General features: G+C 44.2%; 1 protein-coding gene across 5 annotated transcripts in view; it reads left to right on the top strand.

Moving 5' to 3' along the window:
• The window catches only part of SORD (sorbitol dehydrogenase), a 94,573-nt gene that overhangs the window by 26,942 nt on the left and 45,077 nt on the right, over positions 1-22,554 (top strand). For all 5 annotated transcript variants that reach the window (XM_083183742.1, XM_083183741.1, XM_083183740.1 and 2 more), the window contains one exon: positions 4,538-4,571. In XM_083183742.1, the coding sequence (XP_083039868.1) occupies positions 4,538-4,571 (34 nt within the window). The remainder of the gene's footprint in view (positions 1-4,537; positions 4,572-22,554) is intronic.

Here is a 22,554-nt window from a genome sequence, read left to right on the forward strand (position 1 = left end):
AGTAGTACTAGAAACAAGTGAGACTTTATTCCTACTATCCCAAGTCCACATTCAAACTCCCATAGGGGTGCCTATTTTTTATTATTATTATTATTTTATTCAGTTTTTTACTGCATGCAAGGTATATTGTGCTCTTTTTATTATTGTACCAATGTGCTTCTGATAGATTAAAACAGTATCTTTTATGTAATACCCAATTGGTCAAATTGCAATTTATTCTTTTTTCTAAATTTAAGCGCTCCACCACCATCTTGTTTCTCTCTTTTTCCAATTCCCATAGGGGTCTGACCACCCCCAGGTGTGAGCAGCTAAGCAGTAACAACCCACCTCGCTAGCGCCCGTATATATTCTCTTCTACCTAGGTGGTAGAATATATATATCTTTTTACTCTGCCCCTGTGTTTGCTCAACAAAAAAGGATCAGAACGGAATATGCTGTGCTAAGAATCTGTACATAAATAAAGGATATGGGGCTGGTATTATTGGGTTATTAGCAATAGACAAATTGGAAGAATGTGCTACTACCTACAAATCTAATATTTGACATTATTGCCTATGCTCATTTCAATATTTAGTGTAGAAGTATTTATAGCGGTAAAGAAAAAAAAAAATCTATGCATGACCAAAGACCTTAAAACCCAGCTTCAAACTGTATGTTTCAACAAAATAAATTTTCTGGTATAGTAGAATTAATGTTTTACTTGTGAGCATTTTCCCGCATATGGAGGAATTTTAATATTTGCGTTAAAAGTCTCCTGCATAAAATGCTTTGCCTGGTGGTGGTTTCGGTGAATTCTGTTTTTGTTTTGTTTGTTTTTCTTTGAGGGGGGGAGCTGACCATGTGTCTTCGGGTTTACACCCATGGTCATTAGGTCAACCCATATTAGGTCTACATGCATTGGGACGATCGCTGAAACTCAACATGGCTTAGGTCCGCACCTCGAATACGGAGTACAATTCTGGGCCCCACATTATAAAAAGGACATCATAGAATTAGAAAAAACCCAAAGAAGAGCAACAAAGCTTCTTAGGGGAATGGAGAATTTAAGGTACGAGGAAAGATTAAGCAATTTGGGACTATTTACACTAGAGAAGAGACGTTTAAGGGGGGATATGCTCAACATGTATAAATATATCAGGGGCCAATATAAGGATCTGTCAAACACCCTTTTTTCTGCTAGAAAGGAATCTAGGACACGAGGGCACGAGTTTAGATTAGAAGAAAAAAGATTTTGTTCATCTAGAAGAAAAAATCTATTTACAGTCAGATCCGTCAAACTTTGGAACTCTCTTCCTGGAGAAGTGGTGTCGGCAGACACTATAAATACGTTTAAAATACGGTTGGACAAACATTTATTGGATAAAAACATCCATGGGTACAAATAAGTAACATAATCTGTCTTTAAAATATCAGAACATACTATACAACAAGGGATAAGCTACTATAAACATAGGTTGAACTAGATAGACGCAAGTCTTTATTCAGCCTCACCTACTATGTAACTATATAAAAATTTGTCGACATGGCTATTGTTGACATGGTTGGAAGGTCGACAAAAGCATTAGTTCGACAATGGCAAGAACAACAGTCAATAGGTCGACATGTTTTTTGGAGCCGACATGTGCCAACAGGCGGTATTTCATGTCATACCATCTACTAATCTACTAGAGCATGCAGAGAGAACAAAAGAGTGTGTCTGAAGCATGGCAAGCAGACGCGGTACACTTTGACGGTGTCCATGTCGACTATGTTGACATTTGGGATAAAGAAGTGAAAAACTCATGTCGACCTTGCCATTGTCGACCTTCCGACCCTGTTGACCTTAGCCATGTCGACCTACTTTATGTGTCAACAATGTTCCATACCCCATGAAAATGGTTCAGTTATCTGAAACTTTTTTTTCTCCTGACTGGCAGGTGAAGGATAATCCACAAAGCGGACTGATGAATTCTCTAATTCTCTTCATTGTCTAACAAGTCGGAAATAGTTATACATTAAAACTCTTAATAGAGTAGGCCAGGCATCAGTGACTTTTCTTTGTAATAATTGATTGAAAGCCATTTGTTCAAATATTGATTCTGAAAACAAATTTGACCAGAGATTTTTTCTTTGTATACACCTAGTTTATATTTTTTATGTTTGGTAATACCCAGTTCAGTTTTAGTACTGTGTTGCCAATTGTATTGATAAAGAAATATTGTTATTCATTTATATTCTATGTTTTATAGTTGCCCTACAAAATTGAGAGTTTATTATCTATATCGTTGGGTACCCTGATAATGTTTTTTTTAGCCTTCATTATTTTTATTTAAATCATTGCAATTAATAAGTAACAAGATTATTGTGTGAAATTATCTATTATCTATCTATTAGTATTTTTATTAAACTAGACCGACCTTTTTTCAAGACTTGGTTAAGTTTCATGCGTATTTCGAAGCTCTGAACACTGCCATTTTTGGTGCTTCCCAGTATATAATTAGGGAGGTATGCAATGCAATAAAAATGCAATAAAAACAATAAAAAGTAAAATGATAAACTAGTAAGCCTGCTCAAAGAAAAAGCTTTGAAAGGTAATCTGCTACCTTCTGTGTTTGTGCATTTGTGAGAAATAGATGTAGTTTCACTCTCTGCAAGCAGATGGCAGTGTCTCACAGACTCACGGACACCAGACATATACATTTTGCATGTCGAGCCATGCACATATTAGACATTTTTTTAAACAATGTGGATGATAACAATGGGTTCTGAATGACAAGTCATGCAAATCGTCCAATGTACTGTATATGCTCTATCATGATGCCAATGGGTCTTCCTGATGGTTATTTGATGCCTCTTCTGATCTTATGGACATGCAGGAAGATTTGTATATATTGTTAATGACCGCATACTCCGGGATGTGGCCACAGTCCGGGAGTTCAAGGGAAATCGTTGTCGACATTGCATCTTTTTGCAATTCGTCTCTAGTGTGTACCCAGCATTAGAGCTAAAGGGGGAAATTTACTAAAGGAAATTTGTAAAAAATCGGTGTATTTGTATCTAAGAATACACTTATTTTTGACATTTACTATCCCGAAAATATGGCAATTCGTATTCGTATTGATAGCACATCAATACGAATTGCCGTATTTTCGGGATAGTAAATGTCAAAAATAAGTGTATTTCTGGATACAAATACACCTATTTTTTTTACAAATTTCCTTTAGTAAATTTCCCCCAAAGTCTTTTTATTTATATATTCATTTATTCTGTACAGTGCACTATTACTCCCAGCCAGCTGTGGTATCCGCATGGCTGCCAGAAGATGTCTAGGTTCAAAGTTAAAAGATCGACATGCACAAGGTCTGCATTTTTTTTTTTACCTTTTCATACTTTTCCATTCACGTGGACTCTGATTGTGAACAGTAAAGGTGCCTAATGCAGCAGCAGCAGCATACTTGCCTACTTTTGAAAACTGGTTTCAGGGAGATTATAGTTGGTAAAATAATTGTGCACAGCGCCCTATTGAGGGTGTGTGTCATGCTCCACCCAAAGGGTGTGTGTCATGCTCCACCCAAAGGGCGTGTCTAGTTCCATATATGGTGAGAATGTGAAAAGACATTGTTCACGTGGCACCTAGAAGCGTGGGTGTGTACTGCTACATCTGAGAGGAATTTTTAAAATTACTTATATCCAAATGTAGATGAGCCCCAAAGCAGTTAGTAATAGCTACTGTACTTGATAAAGTGTTGGGAAATGGTGCTGATGTAAATGTATCTGTCTCTCATTCCTTTTTTCCCAAAAAATGTAACAGTGTAATGTGGGCTAGGTGAAATGAGGGAGATTGGTAGACTAATGAGGGAGAGAGGGAGATTGCTGCTATTTCATGGAGTCTCCTGCAGAATGCAGGAGGGTAGGCAACTATGAGCAGCTGGGGATGTGGTACACTTATTAGTGACACAAAAAAGTGAAAAACTCATGTCAACATTTTTCACGTCTACTTTTTGCTTGTTTCTAACTTTCACCTATGTTTTCCTTGGGCGTGCTGACCTTTTGCTGTTGGCCTACTTATTTTCTGTGAGCTAAACCACTCTCGCCAGCTGTCATCATGAGAAGATGTCTGGCCTCAAGGAATCTGTCTAGGCCATTACACTCGTTTCTAGTAGATTGACAGTGTTTTGTTATGACTACAGATGCAGTCTATAGATTACTTATCTCCCCAGTATGTAGTTTATTGTTTTATAGAACCTAATTTCAAAGGGCATCATAAATAAGTCACCATTCCAATTCCCTTAGAAATATTACTACAGTTCAGACAGATTCATGAAATGTAGGTGACCTTTCCCCATAGCTTTCACTTTTTAAATTTACAGTGGTTATTACAATGACAATACTCAACCACTAATATTGTGATGCTCTGGCTGTATTAATCCCAACACCTCTATGATGAATTTAATATTTAATGTGCAAACTGATCTACACTGGTTTATGTTTGTTCAATGCCTAGTTCACAATTTGATCTGTTTTAATTATTATTTTTTGTTTTTATGGTTCATTCTAGGAAAATCGACCAATTCCTGAGCCAGGTCAAAATGGTACGTTTTATGTCATATTGGTAGTGACCATAGCTATACCATTTATTTACTTAGACTGTGTATACTGTATGTATAAATACATGTTCTATTCTCTTATACAGTTACAAATGTGCTTTTATACTTTGCATAAATTACATGATCATGTGATGAGTTAGTATTCAATTTGTTACTTACACCGCACAATGTACAGGCAGTACTTGGCACAACTGTAACACAGGATAATTCGGAAGCTTGACCAGTTGGTTGGCAACACACATACATACAGTACTGGTCATTGTTCAGTAATGTGCGAAAGGTGCTGTAATGATGTTAGGTGATTTTAGTTTGGTTGTAGATCCTATGGTTTAAAGGTCCCACATGACAGAATCTCCCCTTCATGGCCCTCTGCCCTGCCCTGACAACCCTTCTGGTTTCCGGCACTTACTGGGTGAATATGGCCTCAATGACGCTTGGCAGAAAATGATTCTCGGGTATATAATTTACATTCTGATTCAGGTATACTGCAACTGAAGCTGACATCCTGTCCTTCCCTAAAAACAAATTAGCTTTACCCAAGTTAAGGCCCCCATACACTAGGGCGACTTGTCCTTAGGACAAGTCGCCCCCGACTTCCCCCTGAGCTTCCCCGGCTGCTCCCCGGGGGAGCTTGATTAGACTGGCACTTGATGTGCCATTTTTTACATGTGATAAATCGTCTCGATTTATCACATGTAAAAAACCCGGGGAGCAGGGGGGGGGGGGGGGGCTACAGAGGTGGGAGCAGGGGACTCTGTGTCCCCCGCTGCTGGGGACGCTGCGGGGGACAGCGTCTGTGTCCCCCGCTGCTGGGGACGCTGTTCCCCAGCGTCTGTGCGGTAGAGGGAGCAGGGGGGCTGGGGACTCTGTGTCCCCCGCTGCTGGGGACGCTGCGGGGGACAGCGTCTGTGTCCCCCGCTGCTGGGGACGCTGTTCCCCAGCGTCTGTGCGGTAGAGGGAGCAGGGGGGCTGGGGACTCTGTGTCCCCCGCTGCTGGGGACGCTGCGGGGGACAGCGTCTGTGTCCCCCGCTGCTGGGGCGTCTGTGCGGTAGAGGGAGCAGGGGGGCTGGGGACTCTGTGTCCCCCGCTGCTGGGGACGCTGCGGGGGACAGCGTCTGTGTCCCCCGCTGCTGGGGACGCTGTCCCCCAGCGTCTGTGCGGCAAGGCGGTGCAGGGGGGCTGGGGACGCTGCGGGGGACACAGGCGGCATAGAGCCGGGCAGGGGAAGCCGGCCGGGAGCTGTCAGTAATGAATAAAAAAAAAAAAGCCCATACAATGAATGGGCAGCCTGTGATTGGCTGCTGAGCGCTCTCTCAGCCAATTGCTGACTGGCTGAGAGAGCGCTCAGCCAATCACAGGCCGCCCATTCATTGTATGGGCTTTTTTTTTTTATTCATTACTGACAGCTCCCGGCCGGCTTCCCCTATCCGGCTCTATGCCGCCTGTGTCCCCCGCAGCCGCGTCGTGTCCCCAGCCCCCCCTGCTCCCTCCACCGCCGCGCCGCCCCACTAGGTCCCAAGTCGGGTGGTCGGACGTGCAGCAGGTCCGACCACCCGACGCAGATCCGATGCGCACGGGACCGCGCATCGGATCTGAGGGGACATCCAAACTAGCCGATTTTGGTCCGATTTCTGCCAGATCCGTCTGATCTGGCTGAAATCTGACCAAAATCGGCTAGTGTATGGGGGCCTTTAGACTGTAAGACCTGCCTGGCCCTGAACTTCCCATGGTCCCTTTTTGAACTTGAAAAAGCTATTGATGATCTACCCACGTGATAAGGCCCCTGGACCTGATGGATATCAGACACATTTTTATAAAAGCTACAAAACAGACTTGGACTTGATACTATTGAATTTCTTCAATGAGGCATCTAATTCTAGTAGCTTTCCAAAAGAAATGTTGGAAGCGCAGATTGTGTTTGATATTGCTAACGGCACCAGACAGGGGTGTCCTTTGTCATCCCTTATATTTTCATTGGCAATCGAGCCCCTAGCTGAGACTATTAGAATGGATGGAGATGTGCTGGGACCTGTGATTGGGAGTGTTGCCCATAAAATCAGTCTGTTTGCTGATGATATCCTTCTGTGTATGTTGAACCCTGAGACTTCTTTTCCCGGACTCCATAACGTTCTTGACTATTTTGCAAATGTATCATATTATAAATTGAATTCCTCTAAAACTGAAGCAATCCCGCTTAATATTTCCCCGGTGACACTAGCCCTACTCAAAGATAGTTACAAATATGCATGGCAGTTGCGTTCTATTAGGTACTTGGCTGTACACTTGTCCAGGGATGTTGACCTTGTTGATTGTACTTATATACCATTACTCTGCTCATTTGAGAAGTTCATTAAAGAGTGGCTTCTTCACGAAATCTCGTGGCTGGGGCGAATAGCTGATTACCTAATCTGATGTATCTCTTCTGTGCCATTCCACAATCTATCCCAAAACCCCTTAGTTGTAGAGCCAATTGGGTGTTTCCATAATATATTTGGAAGGGCTCTAGACCCCATATTGCTAGGCGCACTTTAGTATTGCCGAAACACTCCAGAGGTGTTGTTTATGCCGGCTTTGACAGTTACCACTAATATGGCTTAGCCGTTTACTATTCTACATCTGCCCACTGTTATGTCCTGTAGATTGTCCTCCCTTTATTACAGAGGAGGAATATTTTGTTGGTACCAATATATTATTTTGTTGGGCAAGAAGGGGAAATTAATTTCTCAACCTAATTTGGAGAGAGATTTATCTAGAGTTTTTCAGGATACTGAGTGGGATTCGATCTCTATGTCCTGTTTCAAGGTATCTAAATGCCTCCAACACTGTGAAATGTTTTATAAATTGTTTCATAGGGCCTACTTTATTCCACAGTGGCTGCATCTTATTTGGCCTTCGGCGTCCAGTCTTTGTTGGAGAAACTATGGGTGCATTCAAACTATTTTACATATTATTGGGGATTGCCCGGTTTTGTCGCTGCTGTGAATAGAAGTATTCTCCCTCATAGGTGATGTTCTTAGAATATTACCATACCCCAAATCCTCTCTTAATCTTGCTAAAGATACTGTACATGCTGGGTCATGTACTGATTTCTACCAAGGCAGCCATAGGACAATTGTGGAAATCCCACTCTATACCCAGTATACAAACCATTATTAAAAATAGTCACAAACACTTTGTGTTTGAGACAGCTGGGTTTAGATATTCCTCCTTGCCCTCCTCTATTCATATAAAATGGTTTAAGTGGAGTGAATACCAGGAGAGACAGGGACATTCTTCCATTTATAGCGACCCCATTGATATATCAGTTTCTTCCTCACCCTCCATGGCAGCCATTACTCTGGGTTATTTCTTCTTCTCCTATGTTTAGACAGGTAAATTTGACTCCGCCCACCTTGGGTATATATCCTCCCCTTCCTCCTCACCCTACAGTCTTTTTCCTGTCTCAAAGATTAGGATAGGTAGATAGTTTTTTTGTTTTGTGCCTGGGCTACCTCAGTCTTTACAGCTATTGTCCATGGGTGGCCAGGCTGTGGGGTGGCTCCCCGGGTGAAGAGGCACCCATCAGGCTGCATCCTGCGCTGTGTGCCTGGAACTGCTGCCAGATATCAGGCTGTATCCTGTGGCATCCACTCTATTGCCCCTCCATGCTGAGTCCATGCAGTGTGACGCTGGGAACAGGTGGCTCAGCGCTTCAGGCTGGAGGTTGGCGGAAGCAGTAAACTGGGGCGCCCGTTCTAAGGGCGGATGTGACGCTCGGGCGTCTGGAACACTAGGGCAGATGTGACGCTCGGGCGTCTGGAACACTAGGGCGGATGTGACGCGGCGGCGTCCGGAAGGCGCTTCTGCGCATGCGCAAATGCCCGGCGCCGGATTTAAAAACGCTGGATCTGACACACTGCCGCAGCTTGTATGCTGAGCTAAGTGTGAAGACTGCAGAATGGATCCTGTAAGCGTTTTTACCCCCCTGAAGCTGAAACTGCCATGGAGAGGTAAGCCCTTAGTGAGGCACATTTATTGCTGTATGCTATGCAAAGTTGAGGGCAGTTAAGTGATAGGCTTTTATATATCTGATTTTAGTGTGTCTAAGGCTTCTAAAAAAAGGAAATCTAAATCCAGGAATATGCCCAGTACATGTATGCTATGTGACAAGGATTTACCTCCTGAAAAGGATGTCCATATATGCAAGGGCAGCAGACAGCCAGCAGAGGCACAGTCTATGACCATGCTCCAATTATTGGACTGGATGAAGAAGTCCTTCGTTACTAAGGATGAGTTGAAGGAGGTTCAGGGGACTAAGAGAACAAGGTCTCAAGTCAGTTTAGGTACAGGATACAGACGATTCTGGTGACGAATCCGGGGAGGTCCCTGAGAAGGAGAGGTCATACAATCCAGATTTGGTTGATAATCTCCTGAAGTATATTTACAAGGTTATGGACATTAAAGATAAGGAGGAGGTCCGTGATGCCCTGTTTGAAGACAGGGTTGTGAAAATTAGAAACTTTCCAGTGCATAAAGTGCTTATGGACCTAATGGTTGGTCAATTTCAGAAAGTGGACAGGAAGTCTAGTAACTTTAAAAGGTTGGAACGGATGTTCCCAATTAAGGATGAAGCTTTTGCGAAATACTGTACTGTCCCTAACGTTGATGCGGCGGTGGCCAACGTTGTGTCAAAAACTACAATTCTCCTTGAGGATGGTGCTAGTCTCAAGGACAGTATGGATAAGAAATCAGAGGGTGCACTGAAGAAAGTGCATGGTGCCTCAGCAGTGTCCTTAAAGGCAGGGGTTACTATGGCGTCAACCTCCAGGGCCTTGAGAGCATGGGGCTTATCCATGGCCACCGATATTGAAGAAAATGTGTCAAGGCAGTATTTGCAAAAGAGCATGGGTATCATGATGAAAGCCATTGACTTTTTGTGCAAGGCATCTTTGGATGTTATGGAGTATGCTGCTAAGACCATGGCGGCAGGTGTGGCAGCAAGGCGGGCAGTATGGCTGCGCAGCTGGTCAGCGGATGCGTTCCAAGAACATTAGGTATTGGTTAGATTGGTTCCTGCACACTGCTCCCAATTGTTCAGGTCTAGCTGCTCCACTTGCCGAGAGACCGGCCCGGCTGGGTACTGCAGTTTAGAGTGAATTAAGTGCAGCGCTCTGCCCCTTGGTGTCGGGTGTCGGTAGCCTAAATAACGAGTACGTGTGCGTGCTCAAAAAGAAAATCTTTACTAATAAGTGGTGCAAATACATAAACACATAAAATTGATTTAAAGGTACATTGCTGCAGTGGAATTCTGAAAGTGCAGTGTACATAAATACATATACATGCAAATACAAATATTACAGGCGGTGGGTGATAATACTGAAGGAAAGGGGATATTATGGGCACTACGTGCACATCAGGGGTCTGCCCTGCGTGATGGAGTGCCCAGGGGATGGGTGGGGGAAGAAAGAAATTGGTTCGGTAGCGGTGATCTCTCCACTCAGTGGGGATCCCAAGGTTAGGGTTGGCTGGGTGGGGGGTCCGGGTTGGGAGCAGTGGATCACCGATGGGTACAGGTGCAGCGTACCGCTTGCCTGTATTGAAGAGCTGTCCTGTGGTGACGTCCAGGTCCCGGGTTGCAGCTTGAGTGGTGTTATGCCTGCGGTCTTAGGTGGTGGGACGGAGGTGGGTGATCGTCGTGGGAGCCTGGGGTCGGGGTGCATGGCTCCCAGGATCTGGGCGCTCCGTATGCCTCCTTCCCTGGTCCGCTCGACTAGTCGGGTGTTTGGCTGTTCGCCGTCCACCTTCTTAATTGGGGTCCGTGGTCGGTGACGTGGAGTGTCTGACAGAGGTCACGATCGGGGGTTTGCTGGTGCGCGTCTCCCCCATTGTGAGTCCTTGCCGACGGATCCCGGTTACTCACCTCTTCCCGTCCCCGGCGTGCTGTTGTCCTCTCTTCACGGGCGTCTCTCTCTCCTCGGCAAGCACGAGAGGTCGCCGCACCTGTACCCACCGGTGATCCACCGCTCCCAACCCGGACCCCCCACCCAGCCAACCCTACCCTTGGGATCCCCACTGAGTGGAGAGATCACCGCTACCAAACCACTTTCTTTCTTCCCCCACCCGTCCCCCAGGCACTCCATCATGCAGGGCAGACCCCTGATGTGCACGTAGTGCCCCCAATATCCCCTTTCCTTCAGTATTATCACCCACCGCCTTTTATTTTTGAGCATGCACACATAGTCGTTATTTACACTACCGACACCAAGGGGCAGAGCGCTGCACTTAATTCACTCTAAGTTCCAAGAACAGGCTGGCTTCACTACCCTATTAAGGGTCTTTGCTATTTTGGAATAAATTGGAGTCAATTATCCAAAGAATGTCCTGTGGTAAGTCGGCTAGACTGCCGCAAGATGCAGAGGTACGGTGGACAGTCACCTAGAGAACATTTCAAGGAAGCCAGGGCCTATAGGCCTGGAAGGCAGTATGGTAGATTCTCTGGGTCTACAAGGCAGTCCTTTCATCAGGCATCCAGAAGGGGGTTCAAGAAGTTCTGACAACGAAAGCACAGGAGAGTCCATTCCAGTGGGAGGAAGACTATGGAAGTTTGTCCACCAGTGGGAAATGTCAGTACAGGACAAATGGGTCCTTTCGATACTAAAATATGGATACAGGCTGAAGTTCAAGCAGTTTCCAATAAGCAGAAGGTTTCTGAAGTCAAGAAACCCTACAGATTAAGGAGAGATACAGGCGTTGAGACAAATAATCAAGGATCTGTTAAAGTCCAGAGCAGTAAAACCAGTTCCTTCCGGAGAGAAAGGGGACGGCTTCTATTCAAAAATGTTTTTGGTTCGGAAGCCATCAGGGGCCTTTTGGACAATATTAGACCTCAGAGACTTAAACAAATATGTTGTAGACAATAAGTTTTATATGGAAACTCTAAAATCCATATTACAAGGTATAAGGCAGGCAGATTTCTTGGCATCGGTGGATCTGAAAGATGCCTACTTCCATGTACCCATTCACCCAAAACACAGAAAGTTTCTCAGGCTTCATGTGTTGAATCAACATCTGCAATTCACATGCCTCCCGTTTGGCCTGTCTGCTTCCTCGAGGATCTTCACAAAGGTCCTAGTAGGTCATGTAGCCTACATAAGGTTACAGGGGATAGCCATGTGGTCCTATCTGGACGATCTCCTAATTTGCGGAAGGTCAGAGCAGGAGGTAGAGCAAGCAGTACAAACTACAATACAAATTCTACAGGCACATGGATGGCTGGTCAATCAAGACAAGTCATCTCAAACCATGTCAGAATCTGCAGTTCTTGGGCGTGATGATAAACACTATCAAGTACGCGATTTCTCTGTCTCAAGAGAGGTGCGTCAAGATCCAGGAGTTGGCTGCCTTAGTTCAGTGTCAGATGAAGTAATCTCTGCATCTAGTTCTTCGTTTTCTGGGGATGATGTCGTCCACCATAGACCTAATCCCGTGGGCAAGGTGGCGGATGAGGATTCTGCAAAGAGAAACCTTGACTCGCAGGCGAGTACATTTAGACCTAAATGCCAAAGTAGAATTAAGTCAAAGTGCAAGAGATTCTCTGGTGTGGTGGCAAAGTCCACTCCTGAAGCACAGAAACACTCTGTTATCTCAGCCTCATTATGTGACATTAACCACAGACGCAAGTTCCTATGGCACATATGCAGGAAGCAAGCTGTCAAGGTCTGTGGTCCAAAACAGAACGCGCAATGTCTTCCAACCAAAGGGAAATGCGAGCAGTAGTAAATGCAGTGTGTCACTTTAAGGATCAAGTGAAGTACAAGCATCTAAGAATATTGACAGACAACACCTCCGTAGTGGCATACGTCAACAAGCAAGGCGGCACCAAAAGTCTGACCTTGTGGGAAGAAGTCACAAGAATATTGCCGTGGGCAGAATCAAATCTGCTGTCACTGTCAGCTCTGCATGTTTCCGGCGAAAGCAATACTCTGGCAGGGGAATGGGAGTTAAATCATCAGGTGTTCATAGAGGTAACCCAAAGATACGGGGTCCCTCAAATAGACCTCATGGCGACAAACATAAACAGCAAGGTTCAGCGCTTCTTCTGGAGATACCATTTTCCCGGGTCAGAAGGAGTCGATGTGTTCTCCCTAAAGTGGGACTTCAAACTCTCCTATGTGTTTCCCCCATTCCTGATGATTTCTCGCATTCTGAAGAAAATAAGACAGGAGCAGGCCATGGTGGTGATTATTCTCCCTTAGTGGCCCAGACTGAGCTGGTTCCCAACTGTCCTCAGGATGGTTCCCAGCTGTCCTCAGCGGCCTTGGACTCTGCCGATGATCCCTGATCTGTTGCATCAGGGTCCACTACTCCATTCAGGTATCAAAACCTTGAAATTGACTGCCTGGATGTTGAGTGGGCGATTCTGATAGAGAAAGGGGTGTCAGAGCAGGTGGCAGGCTTTCTGTTGAAGGCAAGGAAAGCAGTTTCTTCTAAGATATATCACAAAATCTGGAGGAGATTCCTATCCTGGGCTCAGGCGTATCCCGAGAACATAAGGTTTGGAACACCTTGTGTCCTACAATTTCTCTGATGGTTTTGTGCTGCGACTGGCAGCTTCAACCTTAAGAGTTCAGATATCTGCTCTCTCTGTCCTCCTGGATAGGAAATTGTCAGATGATCCACTCATCAAAAGGTTTGTACAGGCATTAACCCCTTCCCGACATTTGACGTATATATACGTCATGGCCGGGATGTACTTCCCGACACATGACTTATATATACGTCATGACTTCAAAGTGTCACTGCGTCTAGAGACGCAGTGACAGAGGGACGATGTCTGCTGTCCCTGACAGCAGACATGTCCCTGCATGCCCAGGGGGGGCGGCGATGCCGCCCCCCCGTCGGCGATCGCTGTGATTGGCTGTTCAATGTGAACAGCCATTTGCAGCGTTTTCCTGTGTTACCGGCGAATCAGACGCTCGGTAACACAGGTGTCAATCACCGCCGGGTGCGAGGGGGCATGAGGGCGTCATCGGTGACGAGGACACCTCACCCCACCTGCCCCCAAGGCTGTGATTGGTCCGTCGGACCGACGGACCAATCACAGCCAAGGCGCGCCATTTAAACTAATGGTGACTGCGCTGCAGACGCCATTCCGGTCTGGAATTGCGTGCAGAGCGGTCACCGGCCACTCTGTCCTGCTATACATACCTGAACCTTGCCTGATACTTACCTGATCACCGCTGATCACCGCTGGTAGCGTGCTGCCAGCAGCTGGATGCTTCCTGGATCTTGTGACTTCCTGTGTGCTGCTGCTGCAGTGTCATAGAGTCACAGATAGTGATAGATAGTCAGAGATAGTCAGAGATAGTGACAGAGAGTGATAGAGAGTGCTATATTTTGTGTCTGCTGCACCCCCTTTTGTGCTGATCACTATATCTGAGCTGATCAGCAACTTTTTGGGGGTGCAGAGGTTTTTTTTTTATATATATATACCTGTCAGTTGCACCAAAGGTTGTGCTGCCTGTGCAACTGACTGCTGCCCCCCCTGCTGCCCCCCCTTTTGTGCTGATCAGTTTAAATTAATTAAGATCAGCAACTTTTTGGGGGTCCAGGTTTTTTTTTTTTATATATATACACCTGTCAGTTGCACCAAAGGTTGTGCTGCGTGTGCAACTGACTGCTGCCCCCCCTGCTGCCCCCCCCTTTTGTGCTGATCAGTTTAAATTAATTAATCAGCAACTTTTTGGGGGTCCAGGGTTTTTTTTTTTATATATACCCTGTCAGGTTGTGTGCCTGCTGCCCCTCACTGCTAATCAGTGTTGCATCACTGCATCACAGATCTGCAGTTTTTTTTTTGGAGTGCAGTGGGGTTTTGTTTTTACACCCACGTTGCTTTTGTGGGTGTCCTGTGGCCGCTGAGCGCTGATCAGTGACGTACAATCACTGAACAGCATTTTTGGCACAGGGTTGATATCATTTTTTTTCTGCAGTTTTTTTAAATTTTTTTTTTTTTTTGGAGAGTGCTGTGGTATATTTTTTTAAATAGTTTTTACACCCACGTTGCTTTTGTGGGTGTCCTGTGGCCGCTGATCAGTGACGTACAATCACTGAACAGCATTTTTGGCACAGGGTTGATATCATTTTTTTTCTGCAGTTTTTTTAAATTTTTTTTTTTTTTTTTACACCCACGTTGCTTTTGTGGGTGTCCTGTTGCCTTTGAGCGCTGTTCAGTGACGGACGTTACTGACCAACATCTGTGCTCAATTTTTGGCGCAGGACCTTTTTTTTTTTTTTTTTAACCCCTTCAATTTTTTTTTTTTTATTGGGATCAAATTCCTGTATAAAGTATATTTTTTTTTCTGCACTACATACACACTACACACTACATACCCCCCGTGTTGAAATAAAGTTTGTACCCCCCCTACACTATACACGTGTTGAAACATTACACTTACAGAAACACAAAAATAAAAATGGCATCCCAAATGTCATCCCAAATGTCATCCCAGTCATCCAGAAGAATGTATTCAGCGGAGGAGGCATATGCCATGCAACCTCTGACTCTGACACAGCCAGTGATGCAAGCGGGGAATTTGAAGGATTCGTCTTAAGCTCCTCTTCCTCCTCTAGTGATGAGGGACCCCCTCAAAGACGCCCCCGTAGAGCAGCTGAGACCCCCCCCCAAATGATTGATCCCGTATGGACCCCACCACCAGACAATTTTGAGCCCCAGGTTCCTGAGTTTTTGGCCATCCCAGGAATCCAATTTGATTCAGCAGGTCTCAGAGAAATTGACTTTTTCAAATTATTTTTCTCTGATGATTTTATAAATTTAATGGTGGACCAAAGTAATTTATATGCCCAGCAGTTTATTGCTCAAAACCCCACGTCATCATTTGCTAGGTGGACCCCTGTAGACGCAGTAGAGATGATGACGTTTTGGGGTCTGGTGTTACATATGGGCATAGTAAAAAAGCCAGAAATTAGGCAATATTGGAGTACAGATGTTCTGTACAGCACCCCACTTTACCGTATGGCCATGACTCGGACTCGTTTTGAGATAATCCTTAAATTTTTACATTACACCGATAATGCACAGTGCCCACCCAGAGATGATCCCACCTTTGACCGGCTATTCAAAGTCAGGCCGGTCATTGATCATTTCAGTGCCAAATTTGCAGAGATGTACATCCCTGAAAAATTTATTTGTATCGACGAGTCCCTTATACATTTTAAAGGAAGGGTTAAATTCCGCCAGTACCTTCCCAGTAAGAGGGCAAGGTATGGCATAAAAATGTATAAGCTGTGTGAAAGCACCTCAGGGTACACCCACAGGTTTAGGGTATATGAAGGGAAGGATTCAACAATTGAACCGGCAGAATGCCCCCCCTCCCTCGTAGGTGTTAGTGGAAAAATTGTCTGGGATTTAGTGCACCCCTTCCTGGATAAAGGTTATCACCTCTATGTGGATAACTTTTACACTAGCATCCCCCTGTTTAAGGCCCTTGGTTCAAGAGGTACAGCAGCTTGCGGTACTGTGCGCAAGAACCAAAGAGGCCTCCCAAAAACGCACATTGCCCAAGTACTGAGAAGGGGTGAAAGCAGGGAAATATGCACCGAAAATATGTTGTTGGTCAAATATAAGGACAAGAGGGATGTCCTTATACTGACAACAATTCATGGAGACAGTACCACCTCCGTCCCTGTACGAGGTACCAGTACCCACACCTCAAAACCTAATTGTAGCCTAGATTACAATAGGTACATGGGCGGAGTGGATCTTTCAGATCAGGTACTGAAGCCGTACAGTGCCCTGCGGAAAACAAAAATCTGGTACAAGAAGCTGGCCGTGTATATCATCCAGATGGCACTGTATAACGCTTACGTGCTATTCCGTTCTACCAGCCAGAGGGGGACATTTATGCACTTTCAAGAGGAAGTCATAAAGGGCCTAATATTTGGGAACCAGCAGGCAGAGGGCCCCAGTACTTCTAGTACTGGCCCCCGTATTGTACCAGGGCAGCATTTTCCAAACGAAATCCCCTCCACTGCAAGAAAGGGCAGGACACAAAAAAGGTGCAAAGTTTGCTATAAAAAGGGAATAAGAAAGGATACTATTTTCCACTGTGAAACTTGCCCCGACAAACCCGGCCTATGTATAAAGGAGTGTTTTAAAATATACCACACATCTATGGATTATTAGGTTCATCATTTCACCGTGCTTCGGGGGTCTTGCTAATGCCACATAGCACCCACCATTCATTCCACCAGAATCTGAGCTGCAAAATCCAAAAATCACTCCTTCCCTTCTGAGTCCTGCCATGCACCCAACTGGTATTTTTTGGTCACATATGAGGCATTGCCATACTCGGGAGAAATTGGGGCATAGATTTTCGGGTGCTTTTTCTCCTTCATACCTTATGAAAATGAAAAATTTTGAGCCAGAACTGCATTTTTGTGTAAAAAAATATTATTTTTCATTTTCACTGCCCAGTTGTATCAAAATTGGTGAAACCCCTGGGGGTTTGAAATGTACACTATACCCCTAGATGAATTCCCTGAGGGGTGTAGTTTGCAAAATGGGGTCACTTGTGGGGGGTTCCACTGTATTGGTGCTTCGGGGGTCTTGCTAATGCGACATAGCACCCACCAACATTCCACCAGAATCTGTGCTGCAAAATCCAAATATCACTCCTTCCCTTCTGAGTCCTGCCATTTTTTGGTCACACATGAGGCATTGCCATACTCGGAAGAAATTGGGGCACAGATTTTGGGGTGCTTTGTCTCCTTCATTCCTTGTGAAAATGAAAAATTTTGAGCCAGAACTGCATTTTTGTGTAAAAAGTTAAATTTTTCATTTTCACTGCCCAGTTGTACCACAATTGGTGAAACCCCTGGGGGTTTGAAATGTACACTATAGCCCTAGATGAATTCCCTGAGGGGTGTAGTTTGCAAAATTGGGTCACTTGTGGGGGGGTTCCACTGTATTGGTGCTTCGGGGGTCTTGCTAATGCGACATAGCACCCACCAACATTCCACCAGAATCTGAGCTGCAAAATCCAAAAATCACTCCTTCCCTTCTGAGTCCTGCCATGCACCCAAATGGTATTTTTTGGTCACATGTGAGGCATTGCCGTACTCGGGAGAAATTGTGGCACAGATTTTGGGGTGCTTTGTCTCCTTCATTCCTTGTGAAAATGAAAAATTTTGAGCCAGAACTGCATTTTTGTGTAAAAAATTTAATTTTTCATTTGCACAGCCCAGTTGTATCAAAATTGGTGAAACCCCTGGGGGTTTGAAATGTACACTATACCCCTAGATGAATTCCCTGAGGGGTGTAGTTTGCAAAATGGGGTCACTTGTGGGGGGGTTCCACTGTATTGGTGCTTCGGGGGTCTTGCTAATGCGACATAGCACCCACCAACATTCCACCAGAATCTGAGCTGCAAAATCCAAAAATCACTCCTTCCCTTCTGAGTCCTGCCATGCACCCAAATGGTATTTTTTGGTCACATGTGAGGCATTGCCGTACTCGGGAGAAATTGGGGCACAGATTTTGGGGTGCTTTGTCTCCTTCATTCCTTGTGAAAATGAAAAATTTTGAGCCAGAACTGCATTTTTGTGTAAAAAATGTAATTTTTCATTTGCACAGCCCAGTTGTATCAAAATTGGTGAAACCCCTGGGGGTTTGAAATGTACACTATACCCCTAGATGAATTCCCTGAGGGGTGTAGTTTGCAAAATGGGGTCACTTGTGGGGGGATTCCACTGTATTGGTGCTTCGGGGGTCTTGCTAATGCGACATAGCACCCACCAACATTCCACCAGAATCTGAGCTGCAAAATCCAAAAATCACTCCTTCCCTTCTGAGTCCTGCCATGCACCCAAATGGTATTTTTTGGTCACATGTGAGGCATTGACCCCGTACTGCAAAATGGGGTCACTTGTGGGGGGGTTCCTAACTTTTAGCATCTTATGGTGCCTAGAAACCTACATGGTGCCTAAAAAATAATCTCATAAAAAGGAGGCTCCAAAATCAAGTAGGTGCTCCTTCTATTATGAAGCCTGTGGTTTGGTCAACGTGCACACTAGGGCCACATATAGGATATTTATGAAAACAAAAGAATTGGGGGAATCAATTTTTAGTCACATTTCTCTAGTAAAATCTACTGTGTTCCTTAGAAAAATGTATTAAAATTGCAAATCTGCAAAAAAAAAATGAAATTTTGAAATTTCACCTACACTTTGTTTTAATTCCTGTGAAACACCTAAAGGGTTAACAAACTTCCAAAATGCTGTTTTGAATACTGTGAGGGGTGCAGTTTTTGAAATGGCATCATTTATGGGGGTGTCTCACATACAAGTCCCTCAAAGTCACATCAGAACTGAACTGGTCCCTAAAAAAATCAGTGTTTGAAATTTTCTTGAAAATTTGAGAATTTGCTATTCATATTTTAAGCCTCCTAGTGTCCAAAAAATTTAAAAGGAAGTTGAAATAATGATGGAAACATAAAGTAGACATATGGTCTATGTTAGTTATTAACTATTTTGAGTGGTATGATTATTTGTCTCACAAGCAGAAAATTTAACATTTTGAAAATTGCTAAATTTTCCATTTTTTTACGACATTTTGGTATTTTTCACAAAAAAACACAGACTGTATCGACCCAAATTTACCACTAATTTGAAGTACAATGTGTCACGAGAAAACAATCTCAAAATCACTTGGATAAGTAAAAGCAAAAAAAAGTTATCCCCACTTAAGTGATACATGTCAGATTTGAAAAAAAGGGCTCTGTCAGGAAGGCAAAAACAGGCTGCGGCGGGAAGGGGTTAAATAAAGAACGTCCAAGAGTTAAAGAGCCCTTGGCTCCATGGGACTTAAATCTAGTTCTGAACAACCTTATGTCTGCTCCCTTTGAGCCACTGGACCAAGTGCCTTAGAAAGACAACTTTCCAGGACACCTACTTCAAACAGCCATCCCTTGTGTCAGGAGAGTGAGTGAACTTCAAGCGCTGTGGTCAGAACAGCCATACTTAAATATCTTTCCTGACAAAGTAGTACTGAGAACAAACCCTGGATTCCTACCAAAAGTAGTTTCAGGGTTTCACCTGAATCAGGAAGTAGTCTTGCCAACTTTCTTTCCAAATCCAAAAAGATGCAGAAGAGGAAAGATTGCATAAGTTGGTTGTGCACAGAGCAATTTCAGTCTATCTTCTGAGAGTAAGTGAGATTCGGAAGGTGAAACAGCTCTTCATTCTCCACTCGGGACAGAGGAAAGGAGAAGCAGCTTCTAAAGGAACGATAGCCCGATGGATCAGGGAAGCTATCTCGTTCGCCTATAGAGAGAGCAACTTGGAAGTTCCAGAGAAGCTAAAGGCACACTCCACTAGGGCAGTCTCGACGTCGTGGGCCAACAGAGCGCTGCTCTCAGCAAAATAAATATGTGCCGCATCTACATGGTCTTCCATTCATACTTTTTCCAATTATTATCATTTGGATGTATCTTCCGCCCACTTTGGGAAGGTGGTGCTCCAACAAGCTGTACTGTGATTATGTTTAATATATCCTTCTTGAGCATCATCTAGTTGTGTGGTTTTTTTCATTGTCCCTCCCTTTATTATAGTTTTGCTTTGGTACATCCCAGAGTAATGGCTGCCATGGAGGGTGAGGAAGAAAGGATCTAATTATACTTACGATAATTCCGTTTCTTCCGATCCACTCCATGGCAGCCTAGATTTCCCTCCCTGTAATTATCTTTTATATAGGAGACACTCAAAAGACTGCAGGGTGAGGAGGAAGGGGAGGATATATACCCAAGGTGGCGGAGTCAAATTTACCTGTCTAAACGTAGGAGAAGAAGAAATAACCCAGAGTAATGGCTGCCATGGAGTGGATCGGAAGAAACGGAATTATCGTAAGTATAATTAGATCCTTTTACATTCGCCTGAGCTTGGATTCATCTTAATTGATCTTGATGTCAGTCTGTAGTGCGTAGTCCTTGTGTCCCCTTGCCCTTTATTTTTCCTTCTGTTGTTTTGTCTTCTTTTTCCCTTTTTGTTTTTATCACAAGCTTTGATTCTTATATGAACCGTTTCAATGTCCTGGTGTTATACAGTACATGCAGATATCAGTTTATACGTTTTTGTAAGTATATATGCTTTCCCTATTATGTATATTTCTACTTTAATTTTTTGTAATCAATAAAACATTTAATAATTAAAAATAAAATCTGAAAATTGCCTTTTGCTATGAAGCCCCTCAAAAGTTCTGGTGCAACCAATTACCTTCAGAAGTCACATAATTTGTAAGCACCTGTGTGCAATCTAAGTGTCACATGATCTGTCAGTATAAACACACCCTGCAACACCACTAATACCCCTTTCACATCGAACCTAATTACTGGGTTCATGCTGGATTGACCCAGTAATTGGTGCAATGTGAAAGGGGTTATTGGGTCCTGCAAACCAGTAGCAACACGGCAATACGAACCGGTAAAAAATAAGGGTTCTTAGCGGTTCGTTGCCATGTTGCTTTGCCGTTCACACCAATGGAGGAGGCAGTGCTTCGCAGCAGAGCCAGCTCTAAGCGCTGCCTCCTCTCCCGCCTCCAATTATGCTTTGCTGCACCTCTGCCGATTCGCTGAGAAGATCTGAACATACCAAAATGCAGGGTCACACCGGGACTGAACCGTTTCAATGTCCTGGTGCGACCCTGCATTTGTGATCTAAGAGCAGTATAAGCAAGAGGCATCATGCCATGAAGACCAGGGAGCTCTCCAAACAAGTCAGGGACAAAGTTGTTGAGAAGTACAAGTCAGATCTGGGTTATAAAAAAAATCCAAATCTTTGATGATCCCGTGGAGCACCATCAAATCGATAGTCTTCAAATGGAAAGAACATGGTACCACAACAAACCTGCCAAGAGAGGGCTGCCCACCAAAACTCACAAACCGGACAAGGAGGGCATTAATCAGAGAAGCAGCACGGAGACCAAACGGTAACCCCGAAGAAGCTATGGAGTTCCACAGCAGAGACTGGTGTATGGGACCACAATAAGCCGTACACTCCATAGAGCTGGGATTTATGGAAGAGTGGCCAAAAAAAAAAGCCATTACTTAGTGTTTTAGATAAGAAGGCACGTTTTGAGTTTGCCAAAAGGCATGTGGACACCTCCCCAAATTTATGGAGGAAGGTGCTCTGCTAAGATGAGACGCATCAATTATCGAATGCGTTTTGTACTTTTTAAGCACAAATTGCATCTTATGTAAAATTATTGGATGGTGTTTATGGGCTTGTGCGATGCGATGCGCGTTCCCGGGAGTCCGATATTGTATGTCTAAAAAAGTACGTGCTGCACGTACTTTTTAGACTACATCTGAAATGTAACATTACAAACATGGGCTCATCACTTCGCATCGCATGCATCCAAGTGCACATCTCATAGCAAGCTGGAAGAAAAATTGTATATAACCATTGTACAGACAAAAACGCATAGCACTGTACAATTGTAGCGTCTGTGGGCACCTTACAATTTAACCTTTCGGCCACCAAGGAAAACATTATGGTTGAAATTTACTAAGATGTGAATTCTACTTCACATGTGTTGTTGCTATGGGCAACCAATCAGAATCTAATTATTTATTTAGCACCCAGAAGATAGTAGACCGGATCTGATTGCTTGCCCATAGCAACATCACATGTGAAGTAGAATACACATCTTAATAAATTTCCCCCTATGTCTGGTGCAAACCCAACACATCCCATCACCCCAAGAGCACCATCATGCTGTGGGGATGCTTTTTAGCAGCAGGGACTGGAAAACTGATTTGAGTCGAAGGAAAGATGGATGCTGCTAAATACAAGGTAAATCTTAATCATACCTGTTTCAGTCTGCCTGTGATTTGAGACTGGGATGGAGGTTCATCCTGGAGCAGAAAAATGACCCGAAACATACTTTTTTTAAGGCACTGTAGCTGTCCTACGGTA

The sequence above is a fragment of the Crinia signifera genome, chromosome 4 (assembly GCF_055691185.1).
Source record: "Crinia signifera chromosome 4, ASM5569118v1, whole genome shotgun sequence".
NCBI classification, from domain to species: Eukaryota; Metazoa; Chordata; class Amphibia; order Anura; family Myobatrachidae; genus Crinia; species Crinia signifera.